The following is a 17,362-nucleotide window of genomic DNA, read 5'->3' on the forward strand; positions in this document are numbered from 1 at the left end:
AAAAAGCAGACTGGTTCACATATAGAACTGTGTGCGTCTGGGGGTCACAGTACAAAACCGGACAGGACACTGAAGCATCACTACAAATGTTTGTATCTTCTACAGGTGTAATAATCTAAATCACAGAAGAAAATATTCGGATCTGGAACCTGAAACTTCCAAGACTTGTATACAATATTGGAATTTCACATTGTAATTTTTTAAGTTCTGTAGAAGAGATACCCTGTAACATATAAATTATGTTACTGTTTCCTGCCCTAGCTGAAGTAGTAGTCCCCTAAAGCTTCAAAACTGATGTAAATTTTTTGTTGGCAGATGGTTCACAGACTGCTATATAGTTACCAACCAGCGTTCTGAAATTCACTCGCTCCTTCGTGAAGGAAAGCTTATGCAGAAAAACCTCTGTGATAGCACTGTTCCTGTCAGGATACCCTGAAGACTTTCCCTTATCTAACAAATAATACTAGACCTTTTCATCCTCCTGTCTCTTACGAAAAATACAGTGATTTTGAATGGAACTTCTGGGGTTTTTCTCCTGTTCTCTGGGTTTTTAAGACCATATGGTTATATTAATCAGCTGGCTTACAAAGAGCTATTTTCAGATATAAAACAGTGGGTGAAAATACATGACTTAAAAACTTGGTTTTGTACGTTTGCTGTTTCTGGAAACTGACAAATGTTATTTTTGCTTTACAGGGTTACTTCCAGCTAAAAGCCAATCCTGGTGCGTGGACTCTAAGACTGAGAAAGGGCAGATCTGAGGATATCTACAGAATCTACAGGTAGGACAGTATAAGAAATACTTCAATCTTTTTTTTTTGTGTGTGTGAAACTTTTGAACTAGATAGGCACTGTAATACGCGAATCTAACAGTACCCTTGCCAAAATGTAGTGAACTGAACAGGAAATTACATTTCATACTGAATGTAAGTTATGTGAGATAAAACAAATGAATTCATTTAAAAAACCCAGTAAGTGTGTGTTCAAATACGTGCATTTGCCACTTTGTCACATGTCTCAAACCTGGTTTATAGTGCTAAGGCTTAATAAAGAACATACTTCTGCTTTGTAGTAAAGGTCAGTATTTTGCTGTATTTTCAGCCATGACGGCACAGACTCTCCACCTGAAGCTAGCGAAGTTATTGTTGTTCTCAACAACTTCAAGAGCAAAATTATTAAATTGAAGGTAAGTTTAAAAACTGGAGTTGCTCTTAAAAAAGACTGACCAGTAGCGGGGAAGAAACTTTGATTAGGGCCTGACGATCCCTTCCTACAAGCATACATTTGAGGCAGTTTGCACAAAGTTCACATCACAGTATCAATAATAGAGAGAATTATCTGTAGACTTGGTTTTGGGTTTTTTTTTGACACAGGAGAGAATGACGTGTAACTGCTGTGCCTTTTGTATGCCTGTGAGAAACAATTTTGCTCACATTTTACTGACCCAGTTCTGCTTTTGACTTCAGAAAAAAACAGTCACTTTTGTATGTCCTATATATGTCTAGTAATAAACATTCAGTGTATCCATTGAGCCGGTATTTTATCTGTTACAGGTCAATTTTACTTATCTGGCAATACATCTACACCTCTTAGCAAAGCATTTTAACCATCCAGACTAACATGCTTTTGGTGTCTGGAAACAGCTTTGGAATCTGTTCTGGAAATGTCAGTTCACTACTGAGCTGGTTCTCCAGGGAGCTTAGGTTACCTGTCAGCTCACCGGACACAATTCAAACGGATACAAACACAGCCAGTGTCAAAATAACACTCCATAGCTGTTTGCCCAATATGCGGTTCCACTCGCTAAAGCGATGTTATGCTTTGCAGGTTCAGAAAAAACTAGATATGATGAATGAAGATCTCCTGAGTGATGGTACCAGTGAGAATGAATCTGGATTTTGGGAATCTCTCAAATGGTAAAACTAATTCAATAATAACCGGCAAGTCTCTTGAAACTGGAAAACTATTTGATGATGCTGTTAGGTCTGTGATATTCAATAGCTGTCTATTAAGACTGCTTGAATTTTGGCTTATCTTTCATAGGGAGCCCTCTTTCTAGAGAACTGTGTTACTGCACTGTGTTCCCTTACACCCACAGCTACTTAGGATCCCGGAGACATCGTTCGTTTCCAGGAGCTGCGTCTCAGGCAGCAGTCTTTCAATGCAATAGGTGTTCATCTCTAGGGTCTTCTAGGTCTGTGTCTGCAGCACTCTACCTTGTGGAGGATGCCCTGACCGGCGGAGGCGGGGGGACGAAGCCAAACCCCACGGTTGTACTATATTAAACCAATGCTGTAGCAATTTATAGTCTGTTGCACTCTTTCCTATATAGCTGGCCCTTACTGTCTTGTCCTTTACGTAAATACATTTGTCCTTTCAGGGGATTCACAGGTGGACAAAAGAATGAAGATGTGAAACAGGATAAAGACGATGTCCTAAATATATTCTCTGTGGCTTCAGGACACCTATATGAAAGATTCCTACGGTTAGTTCAGAATTTATAATCTGGGGGTCTCAAATGGTAATGTGCCCTGCTTTCCCCAAGGAAAAAGCTTAGAATTTGCAAGAATATAAAAAAACCCAACCTTTTTCAACCTTTTTCAGCAGCTCAGAATTTAGCATTGACTATACTATAGGAACTGTTGTCTGCATAACGTTCATACATTCAAACTAGACTTAGTTTAATAGCTGGTATGTTGCTGTTCTTAATTTTGTCACTACAGTATAACCAAATACAAATGTATTGTTAAGAAGCTATAGAATAGGTCATAGTTGCTTTGGAAAAGAACCTGAACTTCTGTTCTCAAAGGACTGTGAAAGCCGACAGGTGGTATATTCTCTGACTAGTTAAAATATATAGATTGGGGGGGCGTTAGTAATTTTGTAGATAAAGCTATTTGCAACAGGGTGATGCTGCCTGCTTTTTTCCCTCATGCATGAAGATCAGTTACCTGGCACATAACTGCAATTTGTCTAATAACGTAAATCAGCAGTTTGTAATCTCTTATGTAGCTGATCTCTAGTGGGTGGCAGTTGTTCTTGTAAATGCTTTATTTATTTTTTTTTTTCTTTTGCTAGCATAATGATGTTGTCTGTGCTGAAACATACTAAGACTCCTTTAAAGTTTTGGTTTCTGAAGAACTACTTATCGCCTACATTCAAGGTTTGTTACCAATTAGAAAGTTACCAATTTTCCATTGTGGGGAAAAGCTTAAAAAAAAAAAAAGGTTGCAACTTGTACATCATGCTATTGCGTAAATGAGTGTGCAGTTATCTGGCTGTATACCTTCTATTTTGACAAAGCATCAAGTTGGTATAAGCTGGTGGTTCTGCCTAGAAAGCTTAGAAAGCTTTGAGAAATAACAGCCAGGTTGACAGTGGACTCGTGCTGAAGGTAAATATTTAAGAGAACAGCACATATTAGGAAAATCATACTTGAAAGAATCTGAACTTTTTTTTTGTGACTCGCTCGTGTAGAGTTTAAGATGAAATTTGTAGCTATAAACTTACATCTAATACATAAGGGTTGAAAGATTATAGGAAAAATAACTACCAGAGAAGCAACACTTAGGACTATGCATGGAGAGAGCTTCGTAAGAGGAGACATGAAAACCATGTTTCAGATTGACTGGAGTACATGAGCGGTGCATGCCAGAGAGTGACACCAGCCCTAGATGAGTATACCTGGAAATACTTATCGATAGGATATATATCAATTATACGATATATTTATGTATACACCATAAAACAAATAGCAGGGTTCAAAACAGAACCCAGAGGTAAACGGGTGTCAAAACGTTAAGGAATTTGCAACTTTTAACAGTATCGTTTCGTAGAGAATTTTACCTGTTCAGCATGAACTCAAGGAGAAATAATTGGCTGTGTCCCTGTTGCTGGGGCATTGCCTACGTTACATGGGCTGTGCTGTGACTCTGCTGTTGTCGGTCCCCTCTTGGGGTGGCATAGCAGTGGCTGCCCCCCTCCCTTCCCGCGTTGTACCAGGATCCCTTGGCTAAACCTGTACTCCCGCTGTCAGAAGCAGCCTCGCAGAGGAGAATATCAACTGATTTGACAGTGAGCCAAGTTGCTCTAGTAAAAAATTTCTCCCAATTCTTTTATCTCATTTTATTATTCCCATTTACACTGCTTTGTACAGCCCTAAATAATAATTCTCCCATCTGCAAAATTCTATGATTTGAGTAATGCATTCTTTTAAACTGATCTGTGGATCACTATGAAATGGCTCAGAAGTAATTGCGTGGGGAAAAGCGCCAAAACATTTAGTTGTCTTGTGATGGCTTTACAATTTGTACTGATTGTTCAGTTTGGGGTTATGTCTTTGGTATGTCAGTTATTCTTTGTGGTATTTAATTTTCTAATGTCCTGTGCCCTTTTACCGGACTGAAGTCCATTTCTTGTAATGCACTTTTCTTTTACCTGCAGAGGAACAAAGAACTGAGATAAGCTACTTTTTTTGCCCCTCTCTCTCTCTGCAGGAGTTCATCCCCTACATGGCAGAGAAGTACAATTTCCAATATGAGCTTGTCCAGTACAAATGGCCACGCTGGCTTCATCAGCAAACAGAGAAACAGCGTATCATCTGGGGTTACAAGATCCTCTTTCTAGACGTGCTTTTCCCATTAGCTGTTGATAAAATCCTGTTTGTGGATGCTGATCAGGTAACACAGAGGTTGAAATTACTTGATTTTTTACTTTTTTCTTTTTTTTTTTTTTATTTTCTCTAGGAATAGTATGTTCTTGATTACAATTTTTGTATTATTGGAAAGGTTGCAAGTTTGATCCCTTTGCAGGCATGACTGAAGGTTGATTCTGTAACTACAGCATGCTCCGGTGAGCGCTGTTTTTCCCTGTTCTCACAAAGACTGGTTTTGTTGGCCTGTCTGGTTCCTCGTTCACTCACTGTGATTCCAGCTAGTTTGCCAAATAGATTCTTGTTTCACCCTTCCGTTTTTCCAGTTCCATCTGTTCTCCCAGCCTGCAGATCACTTATCACACACAGTATTTTCCTAAGTCACCAAACACCCTGCCTGCCCCCTCCCCTGGCTCTTAACTTGGCCCAATGCAAGTGGTGTCCAGAGCAGTGAGAAGGCAAATCCCTTGTGCACGAAGCCACATCCCGCTGCAAAGCAAACGGTGTCTGTAAGGCTTTGCACACGCTTACTGCCTGAAGGGTTTGAGAGTACAGGATACGTGGGCAGTGAGAGCTGCCAAAAACACTCCTCCAAAAACATTTATGAAACTGAGAAGTACAGATTATCAACACGTAAGCATAAAATGCCGTAGGTGTTTCAGCATGTGTACAGTATGATCCCATGTCAGGTAAAGCCATTACAACTTATGCTAAAGTATCACCTGGGATAAATTTCCAGCTAGGCCATTCTCATTTTAGACAGTTTTTGCTCTGTTTATAAGAGATATTAATGCGTTTTTTTCCCCCTGCCAGAGTGGTATTTTTAGAGTAGTATTACTGCCACAATATCTGTGTCAAAAAGACACTTAAAAGCCTTATTCCCGAAGGGTTTGCAAATTTTCAAGAGGAAAAGATCCCGATAGAGTTCATGTATAGTGAGAATTCTTGCTACTTATTAAGCAACTATTTGGCCCTTCAGCTCTCAAACCAACCCCTATCAGATTATTTTAAGCTCTATTTTAGTTGCTCCAGCACTAAGGGCAAGGGAGACAACACCTTTTGTGCTGTGTTTTTGTGCTACATATACATAATGCCGAAGACTGCAGAGTATGACAGGTAGTTGTTCCTTTAATTGTTTGCTCCGTTTGAATTAAATCCTGACCAGCATTTCAAAATAACTCGTGGCAGGCTTTGACAAATGAAAATAAAATGTCCTTTCCCTTCAGATTGTGCGCACAGATCTAAAGGAATTAAGAGATTTCAATCTAGATGGTGCTCCTTATGGATATACTCCGTTCTGTGACAGTCGAAGAGAAATGGATGGCTACAGGTTCTGGAAATCGGGATACTGGGCAAGTCATTTAGCTGGAAGAAAATACCACATCAGGTACTGAAGAATTCCGTTTTTTCAAAATAGCAGGGGAAGGCTTTTGCTATTACTTAGCATTAGTGGAAAACTAGCTGAGGTGTACAACGCTGCCGTGAACCGCTTTTTGCTCTACTGCTGCCTCTTTAAGGTTCCATTCCCTATGGTCCATTTGAAGCACTAGGGACACTGAAGTTACTTTCAGTGTGCTACAACTTTTACAGATGAAGAACTGAGGTGTTAACTAACCAGGCACTTTCATTTCTTAATAACAAATGTTGGAAGAAGGGACTGCATGACAGCAAAGCCAAGATAGATTTGTTGAAAATTTTTTCTCATATGTGCCTTGTTAGAACTGCTTTCTTGCCTTGTATTAGATAACTTGATGTACTGCCACCAAGAGATTGTTTTAGCGTATTATATCTCGGGGGTCTGCTGGGGCTGCAGTAAGTTGCCCATCACTCAAATGTCATTACTAATTGCATCATCTCCACGTAGTGCTCTGTATGTTGTGGATCTGAAGAAGTTCAGAAAGATAGCAGCTGGAGATCGACTCAGAGGACAGTATCAGGGTCTTAGTCAGGATCCTAACAGTCTGTCCAACCTTGATCAGGTGTGTTTTTATTGTGTTTCGTTTGTTTTGTTTCGCTGGGGTATGATGGCAGGTTGGGACCCCTCCGTTCCTGGACAAACATCAATCACAGACAGATGTCAGTGGCAGGCCTGTTATGCCCTGCCTTCAAACGAGGCGGGTATTGATAGCATCGAACATCACTGGTGGGTGGAAACAACACTTTCCCCTTAAATGCCTTAAGACTATCAAATTTTCCAGTATACTCCAAGACAAATACATAACACAACTGGGTACTTGTTTCTTGAGCTATCCAACTCCGAGGGCTTTCCTGTGCACTGACTTAACAACATGGAAATAAGGCCTGTACTGTGGCGGATGGAAAAAACTAACATGATGGTTTTAATCAATTAAGAATAGTCTTTCAAACTGGTCCAGTACAGGCTTGATACTGGATTCACATTACTGCTTTAAAACTGTTTGCTAAATAACTAATTTTCAACAAAATAAGATTAACAGTTGTCGTATGCAGATTTTTTCCCAAAGGACTTTGCAATGAAATGAAAGGTTGATTCTTTACTTTTTATTTGCACTGGAAAAAAAAAACTTTACAAAAGTTAAACTTCTCCCTGTTGTCTGGTTGGGGGTGTGGGTGTGGTGGGTTCCTCCCACCCTGCACCCTGTGGAAACTGCTGCTCACTCTCATTCTTCACAACAGGATTTGCCAAATAACATGATCCACCAGGTGCCAATTAAATCACTCCCCCAGGAGTGGCTGTGGTGTGAAACATGGTGTGATGATTCCTCAAAGAAGAGAGCAAAAACCATTGACCTGGTAAGTGCAGTACGGCTCCTTCATTCTTCATTTATTCACAACAAAATACAGTGACCGGTTTTAGAGGCGCTTCCCTGCCTCAGCTCTAGACATCTCATCCTGTGTTGTTACTTCAATGTTTTCAGCACTTCAGTTTTTTCCTTTAGCTTCTCTATTTCTCTTGTCTGGAGCAGTTACGTTATTACGAGTTTGGAAAGATACTTTACAGAGTACTCTGGCTACGTACAATACAGGCATGTGTTGTTCACCAACAACAGATTCGTTCCATAAGGGGGAAGCATACCTCTATTCAGTAAAATAAGCCTTTTTTTACACATTAAGTGTCTGAACAGTTCGTATGTTTTGTTTACAGTGTAATAACCCAATGACCAAAGAGCCCAAGTTGCAAGCAGCGATGCGCATAGTTCCGGAATGGCAGGACTATGATCAAGAAATCAAACTGCTCCAAAGTCTTTTCCAGAAAGAAAAAGAAACGGGAACACCAGCTAAGATGCCAGAACAACACACACACGGTAATCTTTCTGATATTTCCCTACTTCTGGGACTTCCTTCCTATCTGTTTGGACTGGGGTTAAGTTGCGTACTGGTTCACTGTAAGCTTGCACGGTGGATCTGCTCGATAATCCGTGTATGTTAGTGGGACAGAAAGGCCTTGCTGAGTCAGGCTGGTGTAATGTCACCTGATTCTGACAACAGAGAGCTGTGCTGCACTTTTCCCAGTTCTGTTAAAGACCCTCACTGTTCCTGTGATTTTATGAGCTCTGCCTTATCTTAACCCTTAATTAAAGTGCCGCTATACACAATGGGTATGAAGTGTTCTTCAGTCACTGGTAACCTTGCAAAGAACAAGTATTTGGGGTTTATATACTAATTTCAAACCAATCTGCTAATTGAGGCAGCTGGAAATTAAGTACTCATTTTTCTCTCCTCTTCTACAGATCCAGAAGCACACGTGGAATTATGATCCATGGAGAAAAATTAAAGTTAGACTGTTTCATAGACAATTTTTATATTGAAAACTAGTTTTTTTCCCAGTATGTCTGCAAAACTGCTGAATAATTGAATGGGATGATGTATGCATTTTTATTACTTGCCTTTGGGTTAATTTCTGCATATGAAATAGGATCTGGATTGCTGGAATTAGCATTACTGGTTTTTTGCACCTGTGGTGGAGATGAAAGAGCCCATGATGGAATTTAGCATTTCAGAAACAAAACTTCAAAATCCACTGGAAATGCCACAGCCTGTTCCTTCAGCTGTTGCTACCTCCACCACTGACGAAGATCCATCCTGTTAGCCTCAGACCTAACTCGAGAGCCTGGAAATTGCAGACCTGTCGAGCTGTTGTCTAGAACGTAAGTCTTAACCTCAACTGATGGGGATAATTTTTCCAGGTAACATTAAAAGGCTCAGAATCATGCCTTGAATTCGGGATACTGCTTTATCTGCAGGTTTTCAAACGGTTGGAAATGCTTCTCGGACTTGCTCGGTTTGCCCTTGATTTTGTAACAAATCCAGCATTACTTAGATTTTTCTATTTCCTGTCTTCGTTTATTGCCCAACTTTTGAAGGTTTGGCTTAATGTAAAGCTACCACAATCTGTTTAAATGCCCATCCAAACAGAAGTGGTTGAGCTCACAAAGTGAGCAGAGCATTGAACTTGACGGCTCAGTTCATCCTACCCCCTCTGACTTGAATCAAAGCATCCTCCTTCCTTCTTGCTCGAAGTTTAAATCAGTCTGCAAAACTGGTAGGGCCTTACTATTGCTGTGGTTCAACTGATTCATGAATGTGTTTTGGTTATGAAGAATCTGTGGGAGCTTGGAAGTTTTCCATCATGTAAATTTCATTAACTTTATTTTTCTTCAAACAGAGTTGTTGTCACATCAATAAAAAACTTTGGAGTTCTTAGGTCTTAAGCTTTAGCTCACACTCAGTCCTTTGATTGTCCTTTTTGCATGCACATGCTACAGTCCTAATTTGATTCGAGGGTTTCTGAATATTTTACCTGCATTTGTTTTTATTCTATGCACAGACAAGAAAACATTTTCCCACAAGGATTAATTACCCTGGGCTAGCTTCATCACTCATATTCACATCTTAATTTTTAAAGATGATACTGCCATAGTTCTATTATGAACATACCAATTAAAAAAATCCTCAAGCCCCATTTCCCCATGTAGGATTATTGTCTGCTCCCTAGAACACCGAGAAGTTCAAGAGTTTAAATATAAGAACTGAAGTAGTATTTCTAGTAGTAAAATATAGCTCCCTATGCACTGCTGCTTTAGAAATCCAAACTCGGATCATTTTTGCCTCCCATGTTTTTATACAGGTGAATGTTCTGTGCTGTAAGAGCTTCACACTAAAGATAATCCTGACTTAAAATTTTGTTGTAGAATTACTGTATTATATGTCCTATAAATGTTTTGAAGGAATCACAAAGACAGCAGTTGTAGTGTTTCAACTGCTTGATAGGCCAACTGAACAGAAAAGCAGCTCTTCTCCAGCCAGCTCAAGAAGGGGCCCAAATCACTAACACAAACTCCTAGAAAAACCACGTTAAAAGAAATAGCCAAGTCCCTTAAGTGCATATTGAGGGAACTGTTGACAAGGTCAGTGAACTGATCAGCGACACCGCACATACGCTTCTGCTGGGTATGAAAGTGGATAATTCTAGAAAGGCAGAGGAAAGGACAGTGTATAACCCCCTCTCCAGAGGGAAAGCTATGCCAACATTGGGGGGCTGGATATCAAACATCAGCTTACAGTGATGAGTTATCAGCTTCAGCGTTTTCCATTTTGCGGGGTTTTACATTCAGATAGTCTCCCCAATGCTCCGTAAATTAGAAGTGGCTTCCCATCAAGACTGCTCCAGCTCAGGATAAGCAGACTTACACTAGAAGGACTTTGTTCTAGTGTAAAAAACAATAGTATGCCTGCCAACAAACTAAAGTAATTACGTGCTGTATGTTAATTAGTCTATTCTAAACAGATAACACAGCCTATGTACGATTACCCTTTCAGTGTTCTGCTACAAACCACTTACGCCTCTCTGGAACACAGGGAATGGCGCGGGGTCAGGCGGGCAGCAGCTGTGCACCCATTTCATGCAGGGATGGATGTGGGCAGCAGCGCAGGATCGCTTGCACAGGTGGGGTTTCCTGCAAAACCAGACCCCCTCCTACCTAAAACCATGTTTGGTTGCGTTGTTTTTTACAAGTGTTATTAGAAGCCAGGAGAGAAAGAATAAAGTAACCTCTGGAGTTCAGCACAGTATTTACAATGCCTTATTATAGTTGTATCAGATGATATTTTTAAATTAAACATCAGTTACAGAGGTTTTTTTAATTCTGCTCCTCCATTTTAATAGTTAATGTATGCACTTAAACACCCGCACTGTATACTTTTTTTTTTTTTTAATTCTGAGATCTAGCAAGCTATGGAGGATGTTTTTGTTCCCTCTGGTTAACAGAGACCATGCTCTTCTGTTCAGCTCTTCTTATAAAAATAAAATAAAAAAAATCTAACTCACAATCGATACAGAAAGAAACCAGAAACGTGTGTTGTGAGATTCTGTACCTTTTGCACTACTCTTACCAGCCCTGTACCTGTTCTCAGGTACATTGTAAGATGCATGTGGTACTAATCATTCTGAATGCGAACTACTACAGTTTTTCCTGGGAAGCCACTATTTATTTGCACAGGAGAATAACAATCACAGGTAACGGTCGCTTCATTTCAAGCTGTGCATACACTTGCTTGTAGTGCTCAACTGGGCCTTAAAAGATGGAAGAAAGCATCTGAGAATGATTGCTGAAACAGAGCTGCCTCTGATGGTACCACTGCTGGCCTGCTCCTGTGAACTGCTGAGACTGATAAGAAAAAATAGAAAACGGGGATTATAGAGGTCACATTTTGGATCCCTCAGACTAGAAAGGCCGCTTGTGTGGCAAAGTCATGACCTTGTTCCCAGTCTCTGGATACAAGCAGCTTGTCCTCTTGGTGGAAAGTTCACATGGAAAAATGCCCGGTCCTTTATTTTAAAAGGAAGATTTCGCTGCCTTACTAGAAAACAAATAGCAGAGAAATAAGTTTTTAAGATTCTCTTTCATTTAGCTATTGTGGGGTGGGTTGTAAAGGAAATGAAAGGAGTGGGACGTGTACAAAGCAGTAAATATCCGGTCACAATCTTAGGAACCAAAACTTTTTTTTTTTTTTTTTAAATGTAAACTGTTTTGCATATCCAAATCTTCTGTAATCTGTTGAAGACTGTACCGTAACTCTGCGTGGCGCTGATACCTATGACCCAGGATAGCGGGAGTTACTCTGTACTGAATGTTGCCTAAACCGAGATGACGGTGCGTTTCCCAGTACAGCTGGGACAATAAGATCTGTCTGACGTAATAAAGCCTTTTCTGTTCTTTACCTGTGCCTCTTGCCAATTCCTTTGGGGCTCATAACGTGTGTTTTAATGGAGTTGCCTGGAGTACTTTTTTTTCACTTATTCTTGTGTTCAAGCATTGGGATACTGTTGAAAAGCAGAGTTCCTCCCTCAAACCAGTCTTGTTAATCATGGGATTAAAGTAACCCCTAAACCGAGACACTTCTGTTAAACAAACACTAGAAATAGTTTACTTTTAAGACAGATTTATTTTTTTCCAACTCCACCTACTACTAATAAAAAAGAGTGATGGGGGGGACGGACCGGGAGGGCCCTGTGCAGGACTGGGGGAACGGGGGACCTGAGGCGGGGCGTTGTTGGGCCAGAGGGGGCTGGCTGGGCCCGGCTCCCCGTGGGGTCCCATGGTCCTGGGGGGTTTGGGGTGTGGTGCTGGAGAAATAAATCCTGGCAGGACGGTAAGAAAGTGGCGCCCGGGCTGTGCTGGTGCCACCCCAGAGGGATGCAGTGTCGTGCCCCCCGCAGTTCCCCAGCGCTCCCCAAAAGTGCCCGTGGGGCCCTGGGGGTGCCGGGCTGTGGGGTGGCTGCGGTCCCTCAGTGTCGGCCAGGGGGGCTGCAGAGGGGGTGAGGAAGCAGAGAGGGGGAGCCGGTTTGGGGGCTGGACAGGGAGAGCGGGACTCTTGCTGCCGGGGCTGGCAACCACTCTCGTGTGGCTGGTTTTGGGGCTGAGAAAGAGAGGGCTTTGGGCTCAGGAACAGGGCTTGAGATGGAATCTGCACCAGGCCCCCTCTCCCTGCACGGAGGGTCCTTCCTGGCCCCGCTCCCGAGGACAGCAGTGGGTTGCGGGTCCCCCCGGCTCGTCCCCCTTGGCTGGGTGTGACAACCAGGCTCATTTCTCTGCTTTTCTTTTCCCAGGGTCACCTTCTGCGTCACGGCAACAAAATCCCGCACGGCTGATTCCGCTCACTGCTCAGGTAGTGGCATGCGTGGGGCTGGGGGAGCAGCGAGACACATTTGCGAGTTCGGGGGTGCTACAGATACTCCCCGTCAAAGCTGCAGAGAAAAAGCAAATTTGCTGCCAGTGCAGAAAAAGCGAATGAGGAGCTGGAGTTGCGGTTAACAGAGTGTACTTCCTGCCTGAGGAGGTCCCTTGGTAGTTAGGAATGGCTTCCTTTGGGGTCGAAGCCTGAACTATCATCTAGGATGAATTACGAGCTGCCTGTTACCTTCATTAGGGTCAAGCGTTTCTCTTATGTTTGTTCATACCGGTTCCAGGGGCAAGTAGGAGATAGCCTTTTATTTTCCTGTGCGTAACTCAATTTTGACTAGTCTGTGGTGTCCGTCTAGCTAATATGTTTGAGGACCTGGGTGCCAGTAGAAATGTAATGAATGAAACATGATGGAAACTGATGCGTCACTTGATTTTTATTCTTTTTTATTATTATTCCTTGAGTCTGGATGGCACGTTTTTCTGTGTCTCAGTCGACCTTGTTCCATGGAGCCTTCAGTCTGGGACGTTTAAGCAAAGAAAGTTTTTGTCGTTCCAGAAAAGGACTGGTCCTTCCTAGGACTGAGGTGTAGACTCAGAGGGTCTCTTAAGTAAGCAGTCAGAATTAAAGCCAAACTTCACTGGGTGTTGCTGGTCTTGGTCTTCACTTTTGTTAATGTCCCCGCAGCTCCCTCCTGGGTGGGAGGTCTGAATCCTAATTTTTGGGGTTTGTTTTTTTTTTTTTTTTTTTGCAGTCTCTAACACGTTTTTCTCCCCCCTAGTAGAGGCTACATTTAAAAGGTAATTAGTTTCCTCCCAAACATGCCACTACATAAAATTGAGATGTGATTCTCAAAACCAGAAAAATGACACCGCTCTTGGAGATCCAGGCTATTTCTGAACACGTCTTTGTCCCGTGCAAATGTCCTCGGGATACAGATGGCTTGCGCTTGGTGCTCTGACGAGAGGATACGCTGAGACAGGGATGAGCTGTGGCAGACAGGAGAGATAGAAGGTCCCAGGGTTTTTGTATGTTTGTTTGTTTTCTTTTGTGGGGGTGTGGGTGTGTGCGCTTTCAAAACTAGAATGCGCTGTTGAGTGCAGGTGGCAGCCTGCAGAACTCTTTTGCTGCCTGACCTCTCCTTTTCTTTGTCACTCCTCTTTCATGGCTACAGCTTTCATTTGGATAATTTTAGACGAGCAATTAAGTGACTTGCCTGCGTAAAAGTGCCGGCGATACCAGGAAGGTAGATGCTTAAACCGGTAGGGAATGACTTGTCTACAAGTAGAATTTCTGAAGGAAGAACAGCAGCAGCAGCAGCAGGAAGCAAATGGCAAGTTCCCCAAAAATCGCATGTGTCCAACACATCGAAGTTTAATTGCCAAACGTTGTTTGCCAGTACGTTCCGCGTGGGTGTGTTTGGTAAACATAAACTTTCAGGAAATTCAGGGCCATGTGTGGCAAAAGAAGTCCCTCTGTCTGTGTGTCCTGCTGCGTAAATGTGTGGCGGCAGGGCCGTTGTTCCCTACCTCAGTATGGCCACAGTAGTGCTGTGATATTTAGGCCTAACAGACGGGTTTAGGAAGGGAAGGAGAATGCCTGTTTTCTGTAATGGCTAGGAACGCTGACCCTTTTCTCCATCTGCCGCTTTCCTGTGCGCCAGATGAAGCTGTTTTATTTTTCTCCCTTGTTCCTGGTCTCTGAAGCTGCTGCTGCTGCGGGTTTGCGATTTGTGTCGCTAGGTTTTTGTGGAGTTCTCATTGTGGTTGGCTTCTGCTGCAGACGAGCGTCAAGATGCAGTTTTCGGTTCACAGCTTCAGAAACCACATGCCCCGTAATGGGTGCAGGCAAAGCTGACCTGCGCTCCTGGGGACGCTCGGGGGCTCCTCGTCAAAGCATCCGGGTGTGCGCGGGCGCCCACAGGGTTGTGCTCTGGTCTGAGAGCGCACCGTGCTTTTGCTGTTGGGAGGCAGAGGAGAGCGTGCGCCTGGTAAATCCAAGGGCACCCAAAAGCTGGGAGGGCCCCTGAGCGGGTTTCGCGACAGTTTGACAAGATCTTGACTGTTGGGAGAAATGGCCTGGAAAAAATCACTGCTTTGTTGCAAGGAGGCTGTTTAGAAGGATGTGTGGGTTACCGTACCCTTTGACAAAAATATTCAACTCAGGACATGTAGGGTGACGAAACCCTGGCTCTACGAAGGCTCAAGAGAATGTACATAGGCGTGGGGTTCTGTCGCAGTGTGTATCTGGGAAAGTGGCTCTAGCGCAACTAGAGCTGCCAGTGAGTAAAAAAAGGCAGGTTTGTCTACAAAACTGCAAAAGCACCAGTGGCCTGCATCAACAATTGCGCCAGAGGTGATGCCAGATGCTTTTTCCTCCGCTCGGCTGCAGTCTTTACAAACCTCCATGAAAGGAAGCTTTAGATTCCTACGCAGCTTTATGCGAAAGGGTTTTTTCTTCTCTCAGCAGAACGTCAACTGCCAGCATTTCTCCACAGTCGCCCTTTCTTCTGCCACGACAGTGCAGGACCGATGGAAAGGATCCGGAGTGCTCTGTGAGTATGAGGTGCGTCTGCGATGGGCATCTGCTTTTTTCCGAAGGTCCTTGTAGTGTAGACTTTGAAGTTAACACAAAGGCTTTGTCGGCTCTCATTCTATAGTTTTTGTATGAAATATTTTAAGAAAACACTAAAAATAATATAAGGTCTGTCGTGGAGCATGTTACGCCCATGCAAGGCTTACTTCCCTGCATTTATTTTCTCTTTCTGAAAGCATAATCTTCTCTTTCTGTGTGCTTACTGTTAAGCGATGCCATAAAAAAAATTGTGTACTAAAAGGGGGAAGAAACTGTTTGTAAGAGTTCAGATGTTCAGAAGAAGCAGACTCTGTATTCATGATAAAAGCTTTACGCTTTTTCAGTCAATAAGTCTTTAAGATATCTTATAGTAGGACTTCAGAAACCTTACTGAGATGCTGGCACCTGTCCTAAAGGCGATCAAGGTCAAAGAAGAGACATTTACGAACTGGGACAAGGCGACGTCGCTTCTGCTTGTTTTCCAGGCATTCTCACGAAGCATCAGCAGCCTCGTAACTAGTGACGGCGAGTCCTAATGTGGTTTTGGTGAGTTGTTGCTTCCATCATGTCCTTTGTCCGTAACCAGAGCTCCTCTTGGGCAACCGTAACCTTTGCTCCCAGAGGCAGGGGCCAAGCAGGGGCCAGGTGGAGAGGAGAAGGCTTGGTGCCCAGCCCCGCCAGAAAGGATGCTGCGGTTGCTGGCAGCCCCAGCCCCGGCCCGCCAAGAGCCTCAGTCCCTCCTCTTACCTGTGTCTCTCTGCGGGGGGGCGGGGCACTCCTGGGCTGCTGCACGGGAAAGGCCGGCCACCTCCTCCCCAAAGATCTCCCGGCGCTCTCCATCAGAAACTCCACCAGCGCCTTCATCTGCACGCATCAAAGCCGCGCTCTCATGTCTGCTGCCTGGAAAGGGACCAAGCAGCCTCTTCCAGTGCGCACCCTCGCCTCTGCGCAGAAGGAGGCCGTGGCTGTGGGGCTGCTCTTGCAGGCAGTCACCCCCCCAGCACTTGCTGCAGAGAGGAGGCAGCCAGGGACCTCTAGCAGAGCAGCCCGGCTCTCCTGGGCCGGGAAGGCTGCAGGCGGCTGGTGGCTACAGCCTACCTTCTCCGTGACCTCCAGCATGGCCTCCAGCGGGAGCAGGTCCTCGTTGGGAGGGCTCAGCAGGTTGGGCCCGACGCAGATGACCAGATTGCTGCAGCTCATCCTGCTGGTGGCTGCGTTGTGCCCGATGTGCCGCAGGAGGCACAGCAGCTGCTTCAGCAGGACGAGATTGGCTGCCAGCAACTTGTGGGCTACCCTGCAGGAAGGGGAACACCGCTCGTGGTCTGGAAGCAGCCGTTGCCCACAGCCGTCCCTCCCCAGGCTGCCCAGGCCTTCCCACAGCTGCCGGCCCTGCCCAGGGGAAACACGCCGGTCACCGCCCCTGCTGGCCCCAGCAGGCAGTGTGGGCAAGAGGCTCTCCCTGAGCAGAGAGCTGGCTCTGCTGCACCCCAGCCCAGGGCTGGTGGTTGCTTGCGTGCAGTCCTGAGGCACAGCTCCCTGTTGGAGTGGCCTCCCCAGCCCATCTGCCGGCTCCCCGGGCACTTGAGGGTGCAGCCCAGCAGGGCCCGGCAGGGACTTGGGCATCTGCCCTTTGCTGAAGTGTTGCCTGAGCTCCTCCTCTGCCAGCTGAGCCCATCAGATCCTCTCGCCCCAAGGGAAGCTCTTCTCTGCTCCGGCCTTTTGCCCAGGTGTGCGGGGCCTGGCATGTCTGGAGGCTGGTCTGGCTGGGACCGTCATGGCCCAGGAGGACTGGCAGAACCTAGAGCAGCCACAAGCGCTGGCACAGGTGAGTGAAGGCCAGGAGGGTTCTAAAAGGGTGCCAAACAAGTCCTGAACCTTGAGCGTCTCATGAGCTGAATGATGAGAATTCTTCCCAACAGCTCGTGCGGGGCTCTGTTTTGCAGCTGTGCTGAAAAGAGCCTGGAGAGCCCCGGG

At 44.4% G+C, this 17,362-nt stretch overlaps 1 protein-coding gene across 11 annotated transcripts in view; it reads left to right on the top strand.

The window, feature by feature from the left end:
• The window catches only part of UGGT1 (UDP-glucose glycoprotein glucosyltransferase 1), a 52,633-nt gene extending 37,260 nt beyond the window's left edge, over positions 1-15,373 (top strand). For 7 of the 11 annotated variants that reach the window (XM_063337886.1, XM_063337888.1, XM_063337889.1 and 4 more), the window contains 11 exons: positions 697-782; positions 1,102-1,186; positions 1,828-1,916; positions 2,381-2,485; positions 3,079-3,163; positions 4,497-4,679; positions 5,878-6,038; positions 6,516-6,630; positions 7,307-7,423; positions 7,776-7,935; positions 8,362-11,851. In XM_063337886.1, coding sequence (XP_063193956.1) covers positions 697-782; positions 1,102-1,186; positions 1,828-1,916; positions 2,381-2,485; positions 3,079-3,163; positions 4,497-4,679; positions 5,878-6,038; positions 6,516-6,630; positions 7,307-7,423; positions 7,776-7,935; positions 8,362-8,387 — 1,212 coding nt within the window. In that variant the 3' untranslated portion in view covers positions 8,388-11,851. Of the gene's footprint in view, positions 1-696; positions 783-1,101; positions 1,187-1,827; positions 1,917-2,380; positions 2,486-3,078; positions 3,164-4,496; positions 4,680-5,877; positions 6,039-6,515; positions 6,631-7,306; positions 7,424-7,775; positions 7,936-8,361; positions 11,852-12,740; positions 12,800-15,283 lie in introns of those variants that run through there. The other 4 variants (XR_010071514.1, XR_010071515.1, XR_010071513.1 and 1 more) reach the window with 4 other exon arrangements.
• Positions 15,374-17,362: the final 1,989 nt, after the last annotated feature.

The sequence above is a fragment of the Chroicocephalus ridibundus genome, chromosome 6 (genome assembly GCF_963924245.1).
Source record: "Chroicocephalus ridibundus chromosome 6, bChrRid1.1, whole genome shotgun sequence".
NCBI lineage: Eukaryota > Metazoa > Chordata > Aves > Charadriiformes > Laridae > Chroicocephalus > Chroicocephalus ridibundus.